The sequence below is a fragment of the Bufo bufo genome, chromosome 2 (assembly GCF_905171765.1).
Source record: "Bufo bufo chromosome 2, aBufBuf1.1, whole genome shotgun sequence".
Taxonomy (NCBI): domain Eukaryota; kingdom Metazoa; phylum Chordata; class Amphibia; order Anura; family Bufonidae; genus Bufo; species Bufo bufo.
In genome coordinates this window covers 307,483,872-307,507,664 of record NC_053390.1, presented here as the reverse complement: position 1 = coordinate 307,507,664, position 23,793 = coordinate 307,483,872, and the positions used below count along the sequence as shown (strand labels likewise).

General features: G+C 46.0%; 1 protein-coding gene across 2 annotated transcripts in view; it reads right to left on the bottom strand.

The window, feature by feature from the left end:
* AP1G2 (adaptor related protein complex 1 subunit gamma 2) overlaps nucleotides 1-23,793 on the bottom strand; it is an 87,206-nt gene that overhangs the window by 26,825 nt on the left and 36,588 nt on the right. For both annotated transcript variants that reach the window (XM_040416885.1, XM_040416886.1), the window contains exons 16-17: nucleotides 2,707-2,834; nucleotides 2,504-2,608 (exon numbers count right to left, since the gene is read on the bottom strand). In XM_040416885.1, the coding sequence (XP_040272819.1) occupies nucleotides 2,504-2,608; nucleotides 2,707-2,834 (233 nt within the window). The remainder of the gene's footprint in view (nucleotides 1-2,503; nucleotides 2,609-2,706; nucleotides 2,835-23,793) is intronic.

Genomic DNA, 23,793 nt, shown 5'->3' with positions numbered 1-23,793 from the left:
TATATATTTTTTTGGTACAATGAGCTCCGCTTTCTTTGTTTCTGCCATTTAGCTCGGGAGCTTTTTGCCGAGTTTTATCTTTGTGTGTCCCCATTGGGGGTATTTTGGGTGGACAACGTGTTTCCGCCCTTCTCCTCCCCTTTTTTTTGGGACACCCTGGGTTTATTCTATGTTTCTTTATCTCCTGTATAACGTTTGCATATCCTAAATATCAGTGACATTCAATTTAATTTATTTGCGCATACACTTACAAAATGTGCGCTACTGTACGTGTGACATACTTGCAAGCATATATACCATTTAATATGCAGAAGGCGAGCTGTAAGGGATGGAGAAGTGGCCATGCTGCTGATGGTGCACGCAGAGGCCGTGGCCCTGGGTGCAGTGAAACTGTGTCTGCTGCTAGAGCACAAGAAACACACTCATCCACGATACCTAGCTTCATGTCCCAGTTTTCCGGGCGGCGCAGAACACCACTCTCGAAGTCAGACCAGTGTGACCAGGTGGTCGGTTGGATTGCAGCAGATAATGCTTCCAGTCAGTTAAACACCACCCTGTCTTCCACAAAGTCCAGTCACAGTAGCCAAGAGTCTGGTCAACAGAATCCTCACCCTGATCCTCCTTCCTCCCACCATGGAAAGTCTTGCCAAACAAGTGATCCCACACTCGGATATTCCGAGAAGCTCTTTTCATCGCCATTCCTTGATTTAGGCCTCTCGCCAAGCCCACTTGAAGAGGGACATGAGGAGATTGTGTGCACTGATGCCCAAACTCTTGAGCATCCACAGTTACAAAAAGATGACGGTGGGGAATGGCAATTAGTGTTTCACAAGGTGGATGATGATGATGAGACACAGTTGCCAATAAGTCAACAGCAGTTAGTGTTTTAAGAGGTTGATGATGAGGATGAGACACAGTTGTCAATAAGTGAGGTTGTTGTCAGGTCAACAAGTCAGGAGGATGATCAGAGTGAGGAAGTGGAAGAGGAGGTGGTGGACGATGAAGTCACTGACTCAACCTGGGAAGCAGGCAAGCTGAGTGAGGACAGCAGTACTGAGGGGGAGGGATCCGCAGCACCGCAACAGGCTGGAAGAGGCAGTGGGGTGGCAAAAGAGAGAAGGCGGGCCACACCAAACAGACCCGCAACTGTTCCACGGAGCACCCCCTTGCGGCAATTTCCCTTGCCAAGGGGTAGGTGTTCTGCAGTCTAGCGCTTTTTTGAGGAAAGTGCGGACGATAAAAGAATTGTCATTTGCAACCTGTGTTGTACCAAAATGAGCAGGGGCGTGAACACTAGCAACCTCACCACCACCAGCATGATCGGCCACATGGCATCAAAGCACCTAATAGATGGGCTGAACGCCTGGGTCCACAATCAGTGTCACACCACTGCCTCCTCCTCCCCTGTGTTACGTGCTGGACAATCCCCTGTCCAAGACGCAGGCCCAGATGCCTCCCGCCCTGCACCTGGACCTTCGCAAGCACCATCAGCTAGCACATCCACTTCTGTGTCCCAGCGCAGCGTACAGATGTCCATACCCCAGGCCTTTGAACGAAAGCGCACATACCCAGCCACCCACCCACAGCCCATAGCACTAAATGCGCACCTTTTCAAATTGCTGTCCCTGGAAATCTTGCCATTTAGGCTTGTGGACACTGAGGCTTTCCGCAGCCTGATGGAGGTGGCCGTCCCTCGTTACTCAGTCCCCAGCCGCCACTATTTTTCCCGGTGTGCCGTCCCCACCTTACAACAGCATGTGTCCCTTAACATCACCCGTGCCCTGACCAACGCAGTTATTGGGAAGGTCCACTTAACGACTGACACATGGGCAAGTGCTTTTGGTCAGGGACGCTACATTTATCTGACAGCACACTGGGTGAACGTTGTGGAGGCCGGGAGCGAGTCGTACCCTGGGATGGCACAGGTGCTACCGACGCCAAGGATTGCGGGCTCTATTTCCATCAGGATTTCCGCCACAACCTACATCAGTGGCTGCAACCCCCCCTTCTCCTCCTCCACCTCCTCCTCCACTTCCACCTCTGAATTCTCAACTTTTATGATCCACACTTAAATTTGGCTTCCAAAACTGCGTCAGGGAACCTGAACGTGTGGCTGTACACATACAATGCCAAGGCTCCCCAGTGTAGATAGACTTTGACTAGAAAACCTTCATATTAGGGCTTTAGAAAGAAACAGCTGATTGTTCAGGAACGATAGTGGTTAAAACATTTGAGTTGTTGCTTTGGCACAAGTAAACCAAGACTAAATTGATAATGCAGAAACAGAATGATGTGTGTTGGGTTTGAGACAGGGCTTCATTTTCAGCAGTATTATAAAGGCATGCTTTGGCTGTTTCATCAGTATAATTTTTCTTTTGCTTACATGCAGATATAACATGCCAGAAATCCCTTCTTTTTTTATTGGGAAAGACATTTTTACACAAAACAGATTTCAGAACTGTATATGTGCGTCCCCACATGACCTACACAGAACAATTCATACCTCATGTGATCATACTTCTTGAATAGTGCATTGTATTCTACTGCTCTCTGCTGTAACTCCACATCATGACAGCATCCATATATAGATACCACTCGACGGATACGGCTAGAAAAAAAGCAGAAAAACAGGCATTGCATACTTTCCATGACCGCTTTAAGGGGATGATTTTCTAACTGAAGGAGAATATCTTATAGACTACTTACTTTATGGTGTTGTTGAAGCGTGTGCTAAGTTTCATAATTGCGGTTAGGGTGTACGCCCGTGTACTTGGCAGGGATATGTGTGACTGTAGAATGCCTTCCAGTACATCAAGAACATCATCCTCTGTCACCTGCAGTTATTATATTAGAATTGATCTATGTAATACTGAATGTACTGCATATATTACCATGTAGTCAGAATATGCTTTACAGGGGCAACAACATCTCTGATCATGTCCATGAGATCGCCGCAGACAGAGATTACTAATGTGACCCCTTCATTGGTAATCTCGAGCAACAGTGCCGCTGATCATGTCCATGAGATCGCCACAGCCAGAGATTACTGACGTAACCCATTCATCAGTAATCTCGAGCAACCTCAATGGAACATAGCGCTTTCTTTTGCAGTTGCATCAGGACTTGCACATGTGCAGAAGAAAGCAAACTTCAATGCGGACCACGCTGCAAGGGTCCTGTCTAAAGTGACATCCTCAAATTAATTCCTAACCATCCCTATGAGTGAATTTAAGAAAAGACATTGGGAGCGAGGGTGGAGAAGACTTGCTTCCTATGAACTACACGCTAAAACTTTAGCTGAGTATCACAAATTAAGTCTGATCCTGAGGGGTATGCGAGTGCACTTACGTCCCACTTTCTTTCCAGATGATCTTACTTATTGTGAGGACTTTGAAAAAATAATTAATAAATGCTCCCTAGATCTGATACTATTAACTGTGGATAGATGGCAGAAATCAACCATGGAACTAAAAGAGAAGATTGACAGTACTGAACAGCAATTAAAGGATTCCCTGTCCTCTGATGAGTTCACTAAACTGAAGGAGTCCATGGAGAACCACATTGTGACTTATCGGAAAGAGACAGAAGAAAAGAAAAGATCCAAATTCCTCCAGGGTAGTGAGGATTATACATTAAATAAAGTATACAGATGGCAGAATACATTACAAAGATATCGACCTGGTTACAGGGGAGGATTCAGGATTGGAAACTATCATACCTCAAGTTCAGGGAGCAACACGAATGGCTCCAAGGAGACCCGCCCTTTTTCAGGGGCTATGGACGGCGTCCACCACGAGGAAACGCGGGGCGGCCCAAAAGCATTGGAGGTCCATAGGTAGGCAACCATCCCTAGTTATTAATTTATCCTCAAGGCCCATAGATCAGGTCCAATTATGGACATTGGGAAAATGGTTATCCTTTAGCCCTACCTGCCGATTTGATACTATATTTTTTCGGAAGTTAAGGTTAAAAGCACATTTTGCCCCATGAAAGAACTGCCATATAATACATTAGCTGTGGAAAGCACTAATCAAGAAAGAGTGGACATGATTAAATTGTCAGATTTGAATTTAAGACTTAGGCCCCTTTCACACGGGCGAGAATTCCGCGCGGGTGCAATGCGTGAGGTGAACGCATTGCACCCACACTGAATCCGGACCCATTCACTTCAATGGGGCTTTTCAGATGAGCAGTGATTTTCACGCATCACTTGTGCGTTGTGTGAAAATCGCAGCATGTTCTATATTCAGCGTTTTACACGCAACGCAGGCCCCATAGAAATGAATGGGTATGAGTGAAAATCGCAAGCATCCGCAAGCAAGTGCGGATGCAATGCGATTTTCACGCATGGTTGCTAAGGAGACGAGGGATGAGTTACCCTGGACCCCATTTACTTTATTATTTTCCATTATAACATAGTTATAATGGAAAATAATAGCATTCTTTAATTCAGAATTCTAAGTAAAAGGTCCATTGTGGGAAAAAAATAAAAAAAATAATATGTAACTCACCTCATCCACTTGATCGCGTAGCCGGGCTCGCCTTCTTTCTTCTTCTTCTTGCAGGACCTGGCTGGAAAAGGAACTTCGGTGACGTCATCGCGCTCACCACGTGGTAAGCACGGTGCCGTCAGCGCAGGTCCTGCTGAATGAAGATAGAAGATTTCTATCTTCATTCAGCAGAACCTGCGCTGATGTCACCGCGCTCACCACGTGGTGAGCACCATGACGTCACCAAAGGTCCTATTGCAAGAAGAAGAAGAAAGAAGACAATAACGGCTGTGCGATCAAGTGGATGAGGTGAGTAATTTTTTTATTATTTTTTAACCCTCAATGGACATTTTACTTAGCATTCTGTTTTAAAGAATGCTAATATTTTCCATCATAACCATGTTATAATGAAAAATAATAAAATGTACAGAACACCGAACCCAAACCTGAACTTCAGTGAAGAAGTCCGGGTTTGGGTCTGGGTACCACAGTAAGTTTTTTATCACACACGTGCAAAACGCATTGCACCCGCGAAAAAACTGAACATCGGAACGCAATCGCAGTCAAAACTGACTGCACGATTTTCCCTGATCGCAGACGCAACGCATCGCATCCGGACCTAATCCGGACACGCTCATCTGCAAGGGGCCTTAAGAATACTTTTACTCCGCCTAGGAGTTACCATCCAGCAGAGACATTTATTCATCTAGTGACTAAGGAAATATGTAAGGAGTTACTTGTATCACAGAACATCACTACACAGGAGAGACAAGCAATACATAACTTAAAGGGGTTCTGCACTTTGTTTAAACTGATCTATCCCCTGGATAGATCATCAGCATCTGATCGGCGGGGATCCGACAACCGTGACCCCCGCCGATCAGCTGTTTGAGAAGGCAGCGGTGCTCCAGGAGGGCCTTCTCACTGTTTACTGCTGGCCCAGTGACGTCACGACTAGTATCAATGGCCTGGGTGGGGCTAAGCTCTGTTCACTTGAATGGAGCTTAGCCCCGCCCAGGCCAGTTGATACAAGTCGTGACATCACTGAGCCAGCGGTAAACAGTGAGAAGGCCGCGGCGCTGCTGGAGCACCGTTGCCTTCTCAAACAGCTGATAGGCGGGGGTCCCGGGTGTCGGACCCCCGCCGATTAGAAGCTGATGATCTATCCAGAGGATAGATCATCGGTTTAAACAAAATGCAGAACCCCTTTAATAGAAGATGACACTTTAATAATCAAGCCAGCCGATAAGGGTGGCTCGATAGTTATTATGGACAAAACTAAATACTGTATATGCGGGAGGTAGAAAGGCAATTGTCGGATACCTGTACCTATCTGAGATTGAATGGAAACCCGGTATTTCAAGTGAAATCTAAAATACTAGATATGGTTAAGAAACATATAGATCGGGGCACGATTGATGGGAAACTTCATGATTTTCGGATTAATCGTTCACCAGTGACGGCAGTATTTTATATACTTCCAAAAGTACATAAGACGCTGAATGACCCGCCGGGCCGACCTATTGTGGCCTCAGGCTACTTTCACACTTGCGGCAGAGTGATCCGGAAAGCAGTTCCGTCGTATGCCAACTGATGGCATTTGTAAGACTGATCAAGATCCTGATCAGTCTTAAAAATGCCTGATCAGTCAGAAAAATGCATTGAAATGCCTGATCCAGCTTTCCTGCAAAACGGATCCAGCATTTATTTTTTCCCCTTTTTTTCGGTCTGTGCATGCGCAGACCGGAAGGACGGATCCGGTATTTTGAATGCCGGATCCGGCACTAATACATTCCTATGGAAAAAAATGCCGGATCCGGCATTCAGGCAAGTCTTCAGTTTTCTTCGCCGGAGATAAAACCGTAGCATGCTGCGGTTTTATCTTTTGCCTGATCAGTCAAAATGACTGAACTGAAGACATCCTGATGTATTCTGAACAGATTACTCTCCATTCAGAATGCATGAGGATATAACTGATCAGTTCTTTTCCGGCATTGAGCCCTTTTGACGGAACTCTATGCCGGAAATGAAAAACGCTAGTGTGAAAGTACCCTTAGTTGACTCCATTTTATCTCCACTAGCAATAGTCATGGAGAGAGCAATGACGCCACTGGTGAAGGATAGAGACTCATTTTTGCTTGATATTTCACATTTTTTAAAGATTATACAGGAACTGAAAATGGTTCCCAAGGATTGCTGGCTGGTAACCATCGACATAGTCAGTTTGTATACGTCTATAGAGCATAAGAAGGGTTTAGAAGCTACATTAGCTCTGCTACGACGGAGTGATTACTCAGTGGAACAACAGGAATTTTTTATGGATCTGTTACATTTAATATTGCATGAGAACTTTTTTTTGTTTGGAGATTCTTTTTATTTGCAGCGACGAGGGACCGCAACGGGCTCGAATGTGGCCCCGCCCTACGCAAATGCATTTATGTCATTCTTTGAAAAGCTATATGTTTATACGCATCAATTATTCCAAGAAAAGACACTGACCTGGAAAAGATTTATAGATTACATTTTTTGCGTGTGGGTGGGGCCACTCAAGTCCCTCCTATCCTTTTTTGAAGACTTGAATAATGTTTGGCCTGTATTAAAATTTAGGAATAGTGTTCTGCACTTCCAGAGTGCTCACCCATCAGCCCTAAAAAAAAAGCCATACCGAGATCACAATATGTGAGGGTTAAAAGGGTATCAACAGACCTGTGGCGGATCCGGGGGGGGGGGGCAACGGGGCAATTGCCCCCCCCGAGCTGGCGGCGGCGGGGCACAGGGAGATGAATGCTTCAATTGTGGAAACGCTCATCTCCATAGTCATCTGTATCGCCGTCCTCAGGACAGCGATACAGATTACTGTGCTGAGGCAGGGGAGGGAGAGGCGTTTCCCTTTCCCTTCCTCTGATAGGCTGCAGGCACTAGGCCGGCAGCCTATCAGAGGCCGGCGCAGGCGGCGCGATGCACAGGGGGGGCTGTTATTACTGGCACAGGGGGGGGCTGTTATTACTGGCACGGGGGGGGCTGTTATTGCTGGCACAGGGGGGGGCTGTTATTGCTGGCACAGGGGGGGGGGCTGTTATTGCTGGCACAGGGGGGGGCTGTTATTACTGGCACATGGGGGGCTGTTATTGCTGGCACATGGGGGCTGTTATTGCTGGCACATGGGGGCTGTTATTGCTGGCACATGGGGGCTGTTATTACTGGCACATGGGGGCTGTTATTGCTGGCACATGGGGGCTGTTATTGCTGGCACATGGGGGCTGTTATTGCTGGCACATGGGGGCTGTTATTACTGGCACAGGGGGGGGGCTGTTATTGCTGGCACATGGGGGCTGTTATTACTGGCACAGGGGGGGCTGTTATTACTGGCACATGGGGGCTGTTATTACTGGCACAGGGGGGGCTGTTATTACTGGCACGGGGGGGGCTGTTATTACTGGCACGGGGGGGCTATTACTGGTACGGGGGGGCTGTTATTAATACTGGCACATGGGGGGCTGTTATTAATACTGGCACATGGGGGGCTGTTATTAATACTGGCACATGGGGGGCTGTTAATACTGGCACATGGGGGGCTGTTATTAATACTGGCACATGGGGGGCTGTTATTAATACTGGCACATGGGGGGCTGTTATTAATACTGGCACATGGGGGCTGTTATTAATACTGGCACATGGGGGGCTGTTATTAATACTGGCACATGGGGGGGCTGTTATTAATACTGGCACATGGGGGGGCTGTTAATACTGGCACATGATTGGGGGCACTATAGGGGCATCTACTGAGGCCACAAAGAAGGGGTATTTTATATGGGGCGCTCTGTACAGTACAATTTTATACTGGGACACATTATGGTGGGTACTATGGGGAAGGGGGGAGAGGAGTACTATGGGGTCATCTACGGGGGGCACTAAGAAGGGGTATTTTATACTTGCAAATTATGGGGGATACGGAGGGCATCTACTGGAGAATTTTATACTGGTACATTATGGGGGGCACTAGGAGGAAGGAGGGTGTGGAGCACTATGGGGGCATTTACTGGGGGCACTATATAGGGGTATTTTATACTGACACATTATGGGGGCACTATGGGGACATTAGCTCACCTGGGGGCATTACAAGGGGGTATTTTTTGCACTTCACTGTCACATTATAAGGAGAATTATTTCTACTGGGGGGGCATTATGGTGGGCTTTATTACTCCCCCATGGTATGACCCCCTAGTAGCAGCACCATCCTCTCCCTGCTCTGCTATTCCTCTGCCCCTTCTCCAAATCGTTATTATGAAATCTTTCTCATTAGGATAAAACACATCAGCTCCACCGAGCCCCCGGCCAAAGTGTTGAAGTGGCGTCCGAGATCCCCAAGGGTCAAGTCAAGTAATTGTAAGTTTTCATGTGGAATATGTTTGTTATACACATATAGCCTACACTGTGCCCAGTGGCGCACCTACAGGGGGGGGGGGGTCCAGCGGGTCTGGACCCCCCCTAGAACAACAAGCCAAAATTATTATTTTTTAATCCTTCAGGGCCGCACCGCCGATCACCACAGGCGGCGCGGCCCTGGATGTAATTGCGGCGGCCACGGCGGTGGTGGGGGGGGCCGGGGGGCAGTAGGAGTACTAGGAGATGAGCGCTTCCATTGTGGAAGCGCTCATCTCCATATCTAATCCATCTGTATCGCCGTCCTTAGGACAGCGATACAGATGCCTGTGCTGTGCTGCGGCAGGGGAGGGAGAGGTGTGTCCCTCCCCTGTTCTTCTGATAGGCCACAGGCACTAATGCCTGCAGCCTATCAGAGGCCGGCTCAGGCGGTGCGATGACGTCATCATCACGCGCCTGAGCCGGGCAGCACACAGCAGGGGCACAGGCCGGAAGAGCCTGCATCGCATCGCTGCTGATGGAGGTAAGTATCAGTGTATTTTTTTTTTGGTTTTTTTTGTTTTGTTTTTTTTGGAGGGGGGGGGGCTGGCACTATGGGGGCACTAAAGGGGAGAACGGCACTATGGGGCATCTGGTGGTACTTTTTTTTTAGGTGGCACTTTTTACTGGCACATTATGGGGGGGCACCATGGGGGAGAGGAGCACTATGGGGGCTCTAAAGGGGCTTTTTTTTTTTTACACATTATGGGGGGCACTATAGGGGAGAACGGCACTAGGAGGCATCTGGTAGCACTATAGGGGCATTATTTGGGGGGCACCATGGGGGAGAGGAGCACTATGGGGGCTCTAAAGGGGCTTTTTTTTGACACATTATGGGGGGCACTATAGGGGAGAATGGCACTATGGGGCATCTGGTGGCACTATAGGGGCATTATTTTTGGGGCACTATGGGGAAGTGGGGGTTCTAAAGGGGCCTTTTTTTCTTATTGGCACATGGGGGCATTATGGCATCTGGTGGCACTAAGGGGGCATTTTTTACTGGCACATTATGGGGCGGCACCATGGGGGAGAGGAGCACTATGGGGGCATCTGGGGGGTCTAAAGGGGCTTTTTTTATTGACATATTATGGGGGCACTATAGGGGAGAATGGCACTATGGGGCATCTGGTGGCACTATAGGGGCATTATTTGGGAGCACTAAGGGGAAGTGGGGGCTCTAAAGGGGCCTTTATTCTTATTGCCACATTATGGGGGCATTATGGCATATGGTGGCACTTAGAAGGGGCATTTTTTTACTGGCACATTATGGTAGGCACTATAGGGGAGAGCGGCACTATGGAGGAGTGGAGCACTATTGGGGCATATGGTGGCACTTAGAAGGGGCATTTTTTACTGGCATATTATGGGGGACACTATGGGGAAGGGGGAGAGGAGCACTATGAGGGCATTTACTGGTGCACTATATAGGGGTATTTTATACTGGCATACATTATGGGGACATTAGCTCAACAGCGGGCACTAAGCGGGGGTATTTCATGTACTGTCATATTGTAGGGAGAATTATTAGTACTAGGAGGTATTATGCGGAGCTTTGCTAATACTGGGGGGCTATGAGGAACATGATTACTAGTATGGGCACTATAGGGGCATTATTACTACTACATGTGCTCTGGCAGAGAATTATTTCTATTTTGGGGAGCCCTGTTACTTTGGGGGGCACCCTGCCACAGTATCAGCTTAGCACAATAATTTTTGGGGGACATTATCTTTATACTATTAGTGTCTGGGCGCAGTTATTTTTTTAGAGCACTGTGTGCCAATAATTGTTGAAGGGGGCACTATCTGTGTGGTAGTAATATTTCCAGGGGGACTGTTTCTGCAGTATAGTATTGGGGGCACAGCGGGCACAGTATTGGGGGTGGCAGGAAAGGGTGTTCAGAAGATGTGAAGATGATGGAAATGTGGGAAACTAATGTCTGTTTGTTAATCTCTGCAGAGATGGGAGATGGCTGAAAAATCATCATGGCGGTCTGGTCTGAATGGAGAAGATGAGGAAAGAGAAGGTCTACAACAAAGGTGACATCACTGGATGTAAGAGGTATGTGGCGCTATGTAGGAGAGGAGATGCTCCGGCTCCTCCCCCTGCCATTTGCAGATGGAGGATTCAGAGCTGGGTGAGGACGGTCAAGGGGGGCAACAGGTCACGGGCGGGTGGCAGATGGTGGGGGGGAACCACAAGCCTTGAGCAGGATCAGGGGAAAGAGGAGAGCGGAGGAGCTTCCTGGCTGTAGCCGGCTGTCTATTGTATAATGTGAAGCAGGCAGTGCAGCCAGGACAGACCTCCCCCTCTCTCCGTATGATGTGTAGAGACAGGCCGCAACTATAGAATGTCAGCTGTACAGTGTTTGTTGGGAGTGGCCTATTATATGTAGGAGGGGCTTTTAATAATGGGCGGGGCCAAAAAATTATTGCCGGGCTTTTAGAATCACCAAGTAAAAGAATCAGCGCAACACACTACACCCCTTCCCTGCTTTTTTAAATATAAAGGGGGCTTTGAAAAATTGAATTAGCACAGCGCACTACACATGCCACATTTTTTTTGCCTTTCGGACCCCCCCCTAGACAAAATTCCTGGGTGCTCCCCTGACTGTGCCCCACAGGCTCTGGATGTCACAGCCAGACAGCTGAGAAGCGCTCATAGGAGCTTTTCAGATCCTCCTCCTTGAATTTCTTTGTTTTGGTTTAGTTTCTCATCTCGTTAGTCTATCTCAGCTGTCATGCAGTCGGACTGATTGCTGCCCTTTAAATTCCTCCCCATAATGCAGTAGTGTGCGGCTGATACAACTTCCTGGAGTGTGTGTGCATGCTGTTCCCAGTTCCCAGTTCCCAGTCCTCAGTCGTCTGCAAGTTAAGTGCTGTTTATGTATTTATGATTATCTCTTTTCTGGATCCAGGTGACCCTGACTCCCTCCGTGTCAGTGTAGGGAGCCGGTGGTCGTGTCCCCTCACTATTGTAGGGTCTTCAGGTAATAGATAGCCGAGGAACGTGGATATGCGCCCATCCACCTTTGGGGTGTTCGCATAGGCTGAGCAGTGAGGGAGAGTGGCAGGTCTATTGCAGGGGTCTCCCTTTGTTCCTTAGTTGTGGATCCAGAGAGACATTGTTTATATGGTTTTGTCTTGTTTCCTGTACACCATCCGTGACATTATCAGCCGCCAAAACCGTCTCAAGCATGGATCCGGTTTCACTTTTGGCTGAACGCTTTCAGGGTCTTGCTTTGGAGGTAGCTGATCTCCGTAAGACTTTTTCTCAGTTTCAAGTGACCGGTTCAGCTTGCGTTCATGGAGTTTGTGCTGAGCCTAAGATCTCGCTCCCGGATACGTTCTCCGGGGGTAGTGAGAATTTTGTGCGTTTTAGAGAGGCTTGCAAACTCCATTTTCGCCTTCTTCCCCATTCTTCTGGTGATGAAGAACGGAGGGTGGGGATCATTATATCACTGCTCAGGGGTAACGCTCAGTCCTGGGCCTTTTCGCTGCCGGAGGGGGCACGGCTCCTCCGTTCAGTGGATGAATTCTTTTTAGCCCTGGGTCAGATATATGATGATCCGGATCGTATTGCTCTGGCTGAGTCTAGACTACGTCTGTTATGCCAGGGTAAACAATCCACAGAGATATACTGCTCAGAATTTCGGAGATGGGCAGCAGATACGGGTTGGAATGATGCTGCACTCCGAAGTCAATTTTGCTATGGTCTTTCAGAGGGATTGAGAGATGCATTTGCCTTTCATGAGAGACCTACCTCCTTGGATTCTGCTATGTCTCAGGCTGTTCGTATTGACAGGCGTCTTAGAGAGAGAGGAGAGATCTCTCCTTCCTGTCATACTCAGTCCTGGGACAGTGCAGCGGTCTCATTCTGTGCACAGGGGTCTCAGTCGCTGTCAGCCCCTTCTGAGCAGGAGCCCATGCAGCTGGGGTTGATTGCCTCTGACAATAGAAGATTCAGCCCGCAGGGGAGGGTTTGTTTTTGTTGTGGAGGTATAAATCATCTGGCAAATGTTTGTCCCTCTAGGAGATTCAGGCGGTTTTCTGGGAGCAATAAAGAGACAAAAAGAAAAAAATCTTTTAAAAATGTTCCGTCTGTTACTATTGGCAGGGTTGAGGCGGAAATTGAAGGTTTCCTGTTTGCTTGTAGTTCCCGTTTTGTCCTGCCTGCTAGGGTGGCGCTAGAGAGCAAGAGCATTTTTTGTGAGATTTTTGTGGATAGTGGAGCAGCTGTCAACCTCATTGATAATCAATTTGCAATAACTCATGGTTTCCAGGTATGCACTTTGGGAAAAGATATTCCTGTTTTTGCTATTGATTCAGCTCCACTTTCTCAGAAATCATTAAAGGGCATAGTTCACAATATCCGTTTAATTGTGAGTGATGCTCATGTTGAGGATGTGTCATGTTTCGTCCTTAGCGGTTTGCCTACTCCTCTAGTGTTGGGGCTACCCTGGCTCACTAAACATAACCCCACCATTGATTGGCAAGCGAGGCAAATAAATGGTTGGAGTAACTTTTGCAGAGAGAATTGCCTCATAACATCTGTTTCTGAGGTTTCTACTAAGACTGTACCACCTTTCCTCTCTGAATTTTTGGATGTCTTCTCTGAGAGTGGAGTTCAGGGTTTGCCTCCGCACAGGGAGTATGATTGCCCTATTAATCTCATCCCAGGCGCCAAGCTGCCTAAATCTCGTTTATACAATCTCTCCCAACCTGAGAGGGTCGCTATGCGGGCTTATATCTCTGAGAGTCTGAGAAAAGGACACATACGACCCTCGAAGTCACCTGTTGCCGATGGTTTTTTCTTTGTTAAGAAAAAAGATGGTTCTTTAAGACCTTGTCTGGATTTCAGGGAGCTGAACAGTATCACTATTCGTGATCCTTATCCGCTTCCTCTGATCCCGGACCTGTTTAACCAGGTTGTTGGGGCTAAAGTCTTTTCCAAATTAGACCTAAGAGGGGCATACAACCTGGTTAGGGTCAGAGTAGGAGACGAATGGAAGACGGCTTTCAATACCCCTGAGGGCCATTTTGAGAATTTGGTTATGCCTTTTGGTTTGATGAATGCCCCAGCCGTTTTTCAGCATTTCGTCAACAGCATTTTTTATCATTTAATGGGAAAATTTGTATTAGTGTATTTGGATGACATTTTGATTTTTTCTCCTGATTTTAAGACTCATAAGGAACACTTACGTCAGGTCTTGCTCATCCTGCGGGAGAATAAATTATATGCGAAACTGGAAAAATGTGTGTTTGCGGTTCCAGAGATCCAATTTCTGGGGTTTCTTGTCTCCGCTTCTGGTTTTCGCATGGACCCCGAGAAGGTCCGCGCTGTGCTTGAGTGGGAGCTTCCTGAGAATCAGAAGGCGCTGATGCGTTTTTTGGGCTTTGCTAATTATTACAGGAAATTTATTTTGAATTATTCCTCTGTTGTTAAACCACTCACTGATATGACCAGAAAGGGGGTAGATTTTTCTTCCTGGTCGGTAGAGGCGCGTAAGGCCTTTTCTAATATCAAGGAGAGTTTTGCTTCCGCTCCCATCCTAGTACAACCTGATATTTCGTTACCCTTCATAGTTGAGGTTGATGCTTCTGAGGTAGGGGTGGGTGCGGTCTTGTCTCAGGGTTCCTCTCCTGCCAAATGGCAACCGTGTGCCTTTTTCTCAAAGAAACTCTCCTCCGCAGAGAGAAATTATGATGTGGGAGAGAGGGAATTGTTGGCCATCAAGTTGGCTTTTGAGGAATGGCGCCATTGGCTAGAGGGAGCCAGACACCCTATTACCGTGTTTACTGACCATAAAAATCTGGCCTACTTGGAGTCAGCCAAGCGTCTGAACCCGAGACAGGCCAGATGGTCTTTGTTCTTTTCAAGGTTTAATTTTGTTGTTACGTTCCGCCCTGGGGTTAAGAATGTGAAGGCAGATGCCCTGTCACGTTGTTTTCCAGGAGGTGGGAATTTTGAAGACCCGGGTCCCATTTTGGCTGAAGGTGTGGTGGTCTCTGCTCTTTTTCCTGAATTGGAGGCAGAGGTGCAGGCAGCCCAGTCAGAAGCTCCTGATCTTTGTCCTCCTGGGAGGTTGTTTGTGCCTCTCGCTTTGAGACACAAGATTTTTAAAGAACACCACGATACGGTCCTTGCTGGGCACCCGGGGGCAAGAGCCACACTGGATCTCATTGCTCGGAGATTCTGGTGGCCTGCGCTTCGTAAGTCGGTTGAGGGTTTTGTGGCAGCTTGCGAGACTTGCGCTCGTGCCAAGGTCCCTCATTCACGGCCATCAGGTCCTCTCCTTCCCTTGCCCATTCCTTCCCGTCCTTGGACACATCTGTCCATGGACTTCATAACGGACTTGCCTCGTTCCTCGGGGAAGTCTGTGATTCTGGTGGTGGTGGACCGTTTTAGCAAAATGGTGCATTTTATCCCTTTTCCTGGTTTGCCCAATGCTAAGACGCTGGCGCAGGCATTTATTGACCACATTGTCAAATTGCATGGGATTCCTTCAGACATAGTCTCTGATAGGGGCACGCAGTTTGTTTCCAGATTCTGGAAGGCTTTCTGTTCTCGCTTGGGGGTTCGGTTGTCATTCTCTTCTGCTTTCCATCCGCAGTCGAATGGCCAGACAGAGCGCGTCAATCAGAATCTGGAGACATATCTGCGCTGTTTTGTGGCGGAGAATCAGGAGGATTGGTGTTCTTTTTTGTCCCTTGCTGAGTTTGCTTTAAATAACCGTCGTCAGGAGTCCTCTGATAAGTCACCATTTTTTGGTGCATATGGGTTTCATCCGCAGTTTGGGACTTTCTCGGGAGAGGGCTCTTCTGGTTTGCCTGATGAGGACAGATTCTCCTCGTCTTTGTCATCTATTTGGCAAAAGATTCAGGATAATCTAAAGAGCATGAGTGAGAGATATAAGCGTGTGGCGGATAAGAGACGTGTGCCTGGTCCGGACCTGAATGTTGGTGATCTGGTGTGGTTGTCTACCAAGAATATCAAATTGAAGGTTCCTTCCTGGAAGTTGGGTCCTAGGTTTATTGGGCCTTACAAGATCCTGTCTGTCATCAATCCTGTTGCCTACCGTCTTGATCTTCCTCAGACTTGGAAGATCCATAATGTTTTTCATAAGTCCTCGCCTTTGCCTCCTCCTCCGATTATGGTTGATGGAAATCTTGAATTTCAGGTCTCTAGGATTGTGGATTCTTGTCTTGTCCGCGGTTCCCTCCAGTACCTCGTTCATTGGGAGGGTTATGGTCCTGAGGAGAGGATGTGGGTCCCAGTGACGGACATTAAGGCCTCTCGTCTCATCAGGGCTTTCCATAGGTCCCATCCTGAGAAGGTGGGCTCTGAGTGTCTGGAGTCCACTCCTAGAGGGAGGGGTACTGTCACAGCCAGACAGCTGAGAAGCGCTCATAGGAGCTTTTCAGATCCTCCTCCTTGAATTTCTTTGTTTTGGTTTAGTTTCTCATCTCGTTAGTCTATCTCAGCTGTCATGCAGTCGGACTGATTGCTGCCCTTTAAATTCCTCCCCATAATGCAGTAGTGTGCGGCTGATACAACTTCCTGGAGTGTGTGTGCATGCTGTTCCCAGTTCCCAGTTCCCAGTCCTCAGTCGTCTGCAAGTTAAGTGCTGTTTATGTATTTATGATTATCTCTTTTCTGGATCCAGGTGACCCTGACTCCCTCCGTGTCAGTGTAGGGAGCCGGTGGTCGTGTCCCCTCACTATTGTAGGGTCTTCAGGTAATAGATAGCCGAGGAACGTGGATATGCGCCCATCCACCTTTGGGGTGTTCGCATAGGCTGAGCAGTGAGGGAGAGCGGCAGGTCTATTGCAGGGGTCTCCCTTTGTTCCTTAGTTGTGGATCCAGAGAGACATTGTTTATATGGTTTTGTCTTGTTTCCTGTACACCATCCGTGACACTGGATCCGCCACTGCAACAGACCCAACAACTCAGCAGATGAGAATTGATGAGATGACATCCAGGTTTCTAGAGAGGGGTTACCCTAAGGCCTCTTTCACACGAGCGTGACGGATTGGCTCCGGATGCGTTCAGGGAGTGTTCAGTGAAACTCTCACCATTTTGCAGTCAGTTTTGTCTGCAATTGCATTCAGTTCAGTGTTTTCTGCGCGGGTGCAATGCATTTTGATGTTTTTTTTACGCGCGTGATAAAAAACTGAAGGTTTACAAACAACATCTCTTAGCAACTATCAGTGAAAAACGCATTGCATCCGCACTTGCTTTCAGATGCAATGCGTATTTCACTGAAGCCCCATTCACTTCTACGGGCCAGGACTGCGTGAAAAACGCAGAATATAGAACATGCTGCGTTTTTCATGCAACGCAGAACTGATGCGTGGAAAAAAAAATGTACAATGAAAGGGTCAGGATTCAGTGCGAGTGCTATGCGTTCACATCACGCATTGCACCCGCGCAGAAAACTCGCTCATGTGAAAGGGGCCTAAAAGTATATTAATGGAGGCACAGAGGGATCCCGAACACCTGTCACTCCCAGGAATATGGGGAATCGTATAGCCCTCATACATAAATTCCACCCTTTCAATCCCTGTTTTGACAACATTATCCGCAAACACTGGCATATTTTGGGGAAATCATATCCATTGGTAGAGGAATTTAACAATCCACCGCTTATTTATAATAAGCGCAACCCCACACTTAAGCTAGTACAGGCAGATGTTGGGGGGAGGAGAGGTGGTGCAATACAAAGGACCCTCATACATCAGAAGACAGGAACGTTTCCCTGTTTGCATTGCATGCAATGCTCGAATGTGTTGAAAGGCCAGTTCTTTTATTATCCACGTACAGGAAAGGCCTTTAAAATTAATGGATACAACACATGTGACACCACGAACGTAGTATATTTAATAAAGTGAGACCATGCAGGCAATTAAAGATTAGATTTGTAAGCATAAATCCACTATACAGAAGAAGAAGAATCTCCTATTACCTATACCGTTTCATTTTTATGAATGTAAACATTCGATTTCACAGTTAAAGTATCAGATCATAGAACAGATTCAACAGCCAAGGAGAGGGGGAGATGTTAAAAAAAGCTACTTAAGAGAGAAGCATTCTGGTTCCATACATTAGATACCCTGTAACCAAGGGGTCTAAACAGTTACTATGAGGTGATGAGTTTTTTAAATTGATTGCTGTTTTCTTTGCAGACGGCAACACAACGTCAGTAATACAGTGGATCATCGCATCCTCTCGGGTATAATGATGTAAGATGGACTGATACATTATTTGATTTTATGGATTGACATATTGTCTGACCACATCACTTCCTGTTTGTATAATTAAGTGATGATGTCATGTACATGTGATCCAATTTGTATCTATAACGTGCTACTATATATCATTTTGTTTGATACAGTTGAGAAAGGCTGGACGGGCCAAAACGTGTCCTGTAAAATTATTTTATTGTATATGAAAATAAAGAATACACCGTACTGAAAGCAATACGCCTGCTGGGATTACTTTGATATTTATTGTGGGGATCGCCCCTTCCCGTGCAGAGCAACGGACGGATCGTGAGCTGTCTAACCTTGGGCAATTTCACAAGATAAAAAATTAAAGCTCTTGGGCAGCACCACCAAACCGAGGTGAAGTCGGGCAATTTCATGAGATAGCCGCAGACAGATATTACTAACATGACCCCTTCATTGGTAATCTCGAGCAACAGTGCTGCTGATCATGTCCATGAGATCGCCGCAGCCAGAGATTACTGACGTAACCTATTCATCAGTAATTTCGAGCAACAGTGCTGCTGATCATGTCCATGAGATCGCCGCAGCCAGAGATTACTGACGTAACCCATTCATCAGTAATCTCGAGCAACCTCCATGGAACATAGCGCTTTCTTTTGCAGTTGCATCAGGACTTGCACATGTGCAGAAGAGAGCATACCACCAAGCATCCAGGAAATTAGCACATACACACTGTGATGGTCTCTATTCATACCACTTTTACAACCTGACAAACTTAGTGCAAATGCTTAACCCCTTCAACCCCGGGCCTGTTTTCACCTTCCTGCCCAGGCCATTTTTTGCAAATCTGACATGTGTCACTTTATGTGGCGATAACTTTAAAACGCTTTTACTTATACAGGCCATTCTGAGACAGTTTTTTCGTTTCCAAATTTCTATTTCTCTACTTTTATAATAGATATTAATACCTCCAAAAATAGTAATAACTTTACATTCCCCATATGTCTACTTCATGTTTGGATCATTTTGAAAATGACATTTTATTTTTTGGGGACGTTAGAAGGCTTAGAAGTTTGTCCTTTATCTGGAAATCAGATAAACCACGCCTGGCCTACTCTATCCTAACCAGACCAAGACACCAAGGGGGTTTTGGGATGACAGACATTAAAAAATACTACCTGGCCATCCAATTGAGACTTCATTCAGAACTCGTGAGCCCCCTCACCCTAAAACCAGGTTGTCATATCGCCAAGAATCTGCTCTCCCCCTCTTGCCTGGCATCCTTATGGAAAGTGCAGGCCCCGAGGGGTCCCAACCCCCCATTGCCTGCCCCCATTTCAGGGATCCTTAACTCCTGGGCCAAGTTGGCTCTGAAGCTTAATCTCCCCAGAAGCCCCTCCCCTTTTATGCCCATAAAACTTCTCCCGTATTATTTCCAACCTGAATACACGGACGCAGGGGGCATTTGGTCCTTCTTTTGGAAATGCTAGTGTTGGGGATGTACTTAGGGGTTGGGTGGTCCCATCGTTGTTGGACCTCCAGACATCGTATCGAGCCTCAAACTGGTCTTACCTTCATTACACTCACTTTTCTAGTATCTGCCAGCAGTATATAAATATTGCACAGAGGGATTACAGCCCTTCCTGGTATGATGCCATCCGGGAATCTCGGGCCCCTCAGAAACGTTTGATCTCACTTCTGTACAACAAAATACTTGACGCTGATGCAGAGGGTAAGCCCCATTTTATACGAGCATGGGAGGAGGAATTGGGTCTCACTTTTTCAGCTGACGAAGTCCCGAGGATCCTTAGGCATTCTCATGGATCCTCGAGGTGTATCAGGATACAGGAGAATGCCTACAAGCTGCTTACACACTGGTACCGAACCCCCGACAAATTGCATAGAATAGACCCCTCAATATCACCTTTTTGTTGGAGATGCCACACCGAAAAAGGCACGGCCTTCCACATATGGTGGTCCTGTAAAAATATTAGCCCCTTCTGGAAGTCAGTCTCCACGGCCATACAACAAATTTGTTCCGTGGACACTCCCATTACTCCTCCCATGGCTATCCTCAATTTGCACAACACCCACTACCCCCCGCATACAGGATCCCTGATATCGCACCTCTTGGCTGCCGCTAAATTGCTCATTCCACTAAATTGGCTGTCGGAAAGCGCACCTACACTAGTGGACCGGATCCAGAGGACTCAGGAAATCTGCAGGACGGAGGAACTGTCTAGCTGGGAGAGCCTCTCCCATGACAAATTCCTGGACATTTGGTCGCCATGGTTTGCTTGGTCCAAGGACCACTCTAATATTACACGCCTCACACAGTAACGCTCAAATAAGCGTTTCTGAGGCAAACTCCCGCCTATGCCTCTTTTTCCTGCACTCTCACTTATATTCGGAAGCTCTGTCCAAATTTATACCTGTCTGCTTTAATAACTACTTCAACATATGCTTTATTATCATGTAACTCTACTCTAACATCTATTATTAATGCAATTTTGTGACCCGTGGGCTTGTTGCCCTTGTTGTTTCATTGTCAAAGCATATCAAATTGTACCACGCGATATCTTTAATAAACAAAGATTTGAAAGAAAGAAGTTTGGAAGCAAATCTTGAAATTTTTAGAAAAATTTCCAAAACCCACTTTTTAAGGACCAGTTTAGGTCTGAAGTCACTTTGTGAGGCTTACATAATAGAAAACCACCCAAAAATGACCCCATTTTAGAAACTACATCCCTCAAGGTATACAAAACTGATTTTACAAACTTTGTTAACCCTTTAGGTGTTGCACAAGAATTAATGGAAAATGTAGATGAAATTTCAGAATTTCACTTTTTTGGCAGATTTTACATTTTAATCTATTTTTTACAGTAGCAAAGCAAGGGTTAACAGCAAATAAAACTCAATATTTATTTCCCCAATTCTGCAGTTTACAGAAACACCCCACATGTGATTGTAAACTGCTGTACGGGCACACTGAATTGCGCAGAAGGAAAGGAACTCCATATGGTTTTTGGAAGGCAAATTTTGCTGAACTGGTTTTTAGATGCCATGTCCCATTTGAAGCCCCCCTGATGCACCCCTACAGTAGAAACTCAAAAAAGTGACCACATTTTGGAAACTACGGGATAAGGTGCCAGTTTTATTGGTACTATTTTGGGGTACATATGATTTTAAATTGCTCTATATTACGTTTTTTGTCAGGCAAGGTAACCAAAAAATTGAGGTTTTGGCACCGTTTTTATTTTTTATTTTTACAGCGTTTACCTGAGGGATTAGGTCATGTGACTTTTTTTATTGAGCAGATCGACCGTTTTTATTTTTTATTTTTACAGCGTTTACCTGAGGGATTAGTTCATGTGACTTTTTTTATTGAGCAGATCGTTACTCACGTGGCAATACCTAATATGTCTACTTTTTCCTATTTATTTAGGTTTTACACAATAATAGCATTTTAGAAACCGAAATAATGATATTTTAGTGTCTCCATAGTCTGAGAGCCATAGCTTTTTTATTTTTTGACCGATTCTCTTAGGTAGGGTCTCATTTTTTGCAGGATGAGGTGACGGTACTATTTTGGGGGGCATACATCTATTTGATCACTTGTAGTTGCAATTTTTGTGATGTAATGTGGAAAAAATTCCTTTTTTTTTTTTTACAGTGTTCATCTGAGTGGTTAGGTCATGTGATATTTTTATTGAGCTGGTTGTTACGGACGTGGCGATACCTAATATGTATACTTTTTTTTTATTTTTTTCACTTTAGCACAATAATAGCAGTTATGAAGCAAAAAATAATCATATTTTAGTGTCTCCATAGTCTGAGAGCCATAGCTTTTTTATTTTTTGGCCGATTCTCTTAGGTAGGGTCTATTTTTTTGCAGGATGAGGTGACGGTCTTATTGGTACTAGTTTGGGGGGCATATGCCTTTTTGATCACTTGCTGTTGCAATTTTTGTGATGTAATGTGACAAAAATGGCTTCTTTTTTTTACACAGTTTTTTTATTATTTTTTTTATGGTGTTCATCTGAGTGGTTAGGTCATGTGATATTTTTATAGAGCTAGTTGTTTTGAAACAAAAAATAATAATGTTTTAGTGTCTACATGTTGTAAGAGCTATAGTTTTTTTACTTTTTGGGCGATTGTCTTAGGTAGGGCTCATTTTTTGCGGGATGAGGTGACGGTTTTATTGATACCATTTTGTGGGACATACGCCTTTTTGATTGCTTGGTGTTACACTTTTTGTTATGTAAGGTGACAAAAATGGCTTTTTTTACACCGTTTTTTAAATATTTTTTTTATGGTGTTTATCGGAAAGGGTGGATCATGTGATATATTTATAGAGCCGGTCATTACGGACGCGGCGATACCTAATATGTGTGGGTTTATTTGTTTTTTTCAGTTTTTTATTATAAAATAAGGGGAAAGGGGCGTTTTTTTTTCTTATTTTACTTTATTACTTTATTAATTTTATTAAAAACACTTTTCTTTTTACTTTTTTTTCTTTACTTTATTACTGATGTTCATTTTTGGGGGTCTGATCCCCTCTGCAATGCATTACAATACATCTGCATTGTAATGCATTGCCTGTTCGTGTACTACAGTGAGTAGTACACGAACAGGTTGCCTAGGAGACCCAGCCTCAGGCTGGATCTCCTCGGCTCCCGTAGAAGGCAGTTCCCGATGCCGTGCAAGGCATTGGGCAGCCTCTGCGCGGCATGGGGCTGCCTTGTGTCGCATCGGGTCCCTGCCACAGCAGCGCGGGGACTCGATGCGATCGCTCACCCGACACAAAGCTCTTCTATGTCGCGGTCAGCGCGGACCGCGGCATAGAAGGGTTTAATCCACCGGTATCGGCTATTACAGCGATGCCGGCCGATACAGCAGTGACTGCCGGGCCCCTGCAGTGATCGCGCGCGAACCACTAGGGTGCCCGCGCGATCACTATGACGTACTATTACGTCAAATTACGGGAACGCAGTGGTTCCCATGACGTAGTAGTATGTCATAGGTCGGGAAGGGGTTAAAGGGCATCTGTCAGCAGATTTGTACATATTAAACTGGCTGACCTGTTACATGTTCACTTGGCACCTGAAAGCGTGTTGGTCCCATGTTCATATGTGCCCACATTGCTGAGAACAATGATGTTAATAGATATAATAGAAAATAGGAAAATACATGCAAATGAGCCCTAAGGAGCAACGGGGTCATTGCCATTACTCTTAGAGGCTCAGCTCTCTCTGCAACTGCAGTGCCCTCTGCACTGTCAGGGCCAGGAATAATGAAATCTTCACTGCCTGCACCTGTCAATCAAAGTGCAGAGGGCGTGGCTGTTGCAGAGAGAGCTGAACCTCTAGGTGTAACGGGAACACCCTCATTGCATATATCTAATCATTATTTTTCATGGGACCAACTGCCAAGTGCACATGTAACAGGTCAGCCAGTTTCAGAGGTACAAATCTGCTGACAGATGTTCTTTAAAAATATGTCATGCGGCAGACATTTTTCTTGAGTAAAATGTGCCAAAAAAGATTCAAATACATTGATAAATGTGGGCTATACTCTCTGTGTTATATGATGAATAACTATAAAACTTGTGCCTATACCTAAATAAATGGAGGTTGAGCATGCACACTGCCGCTCT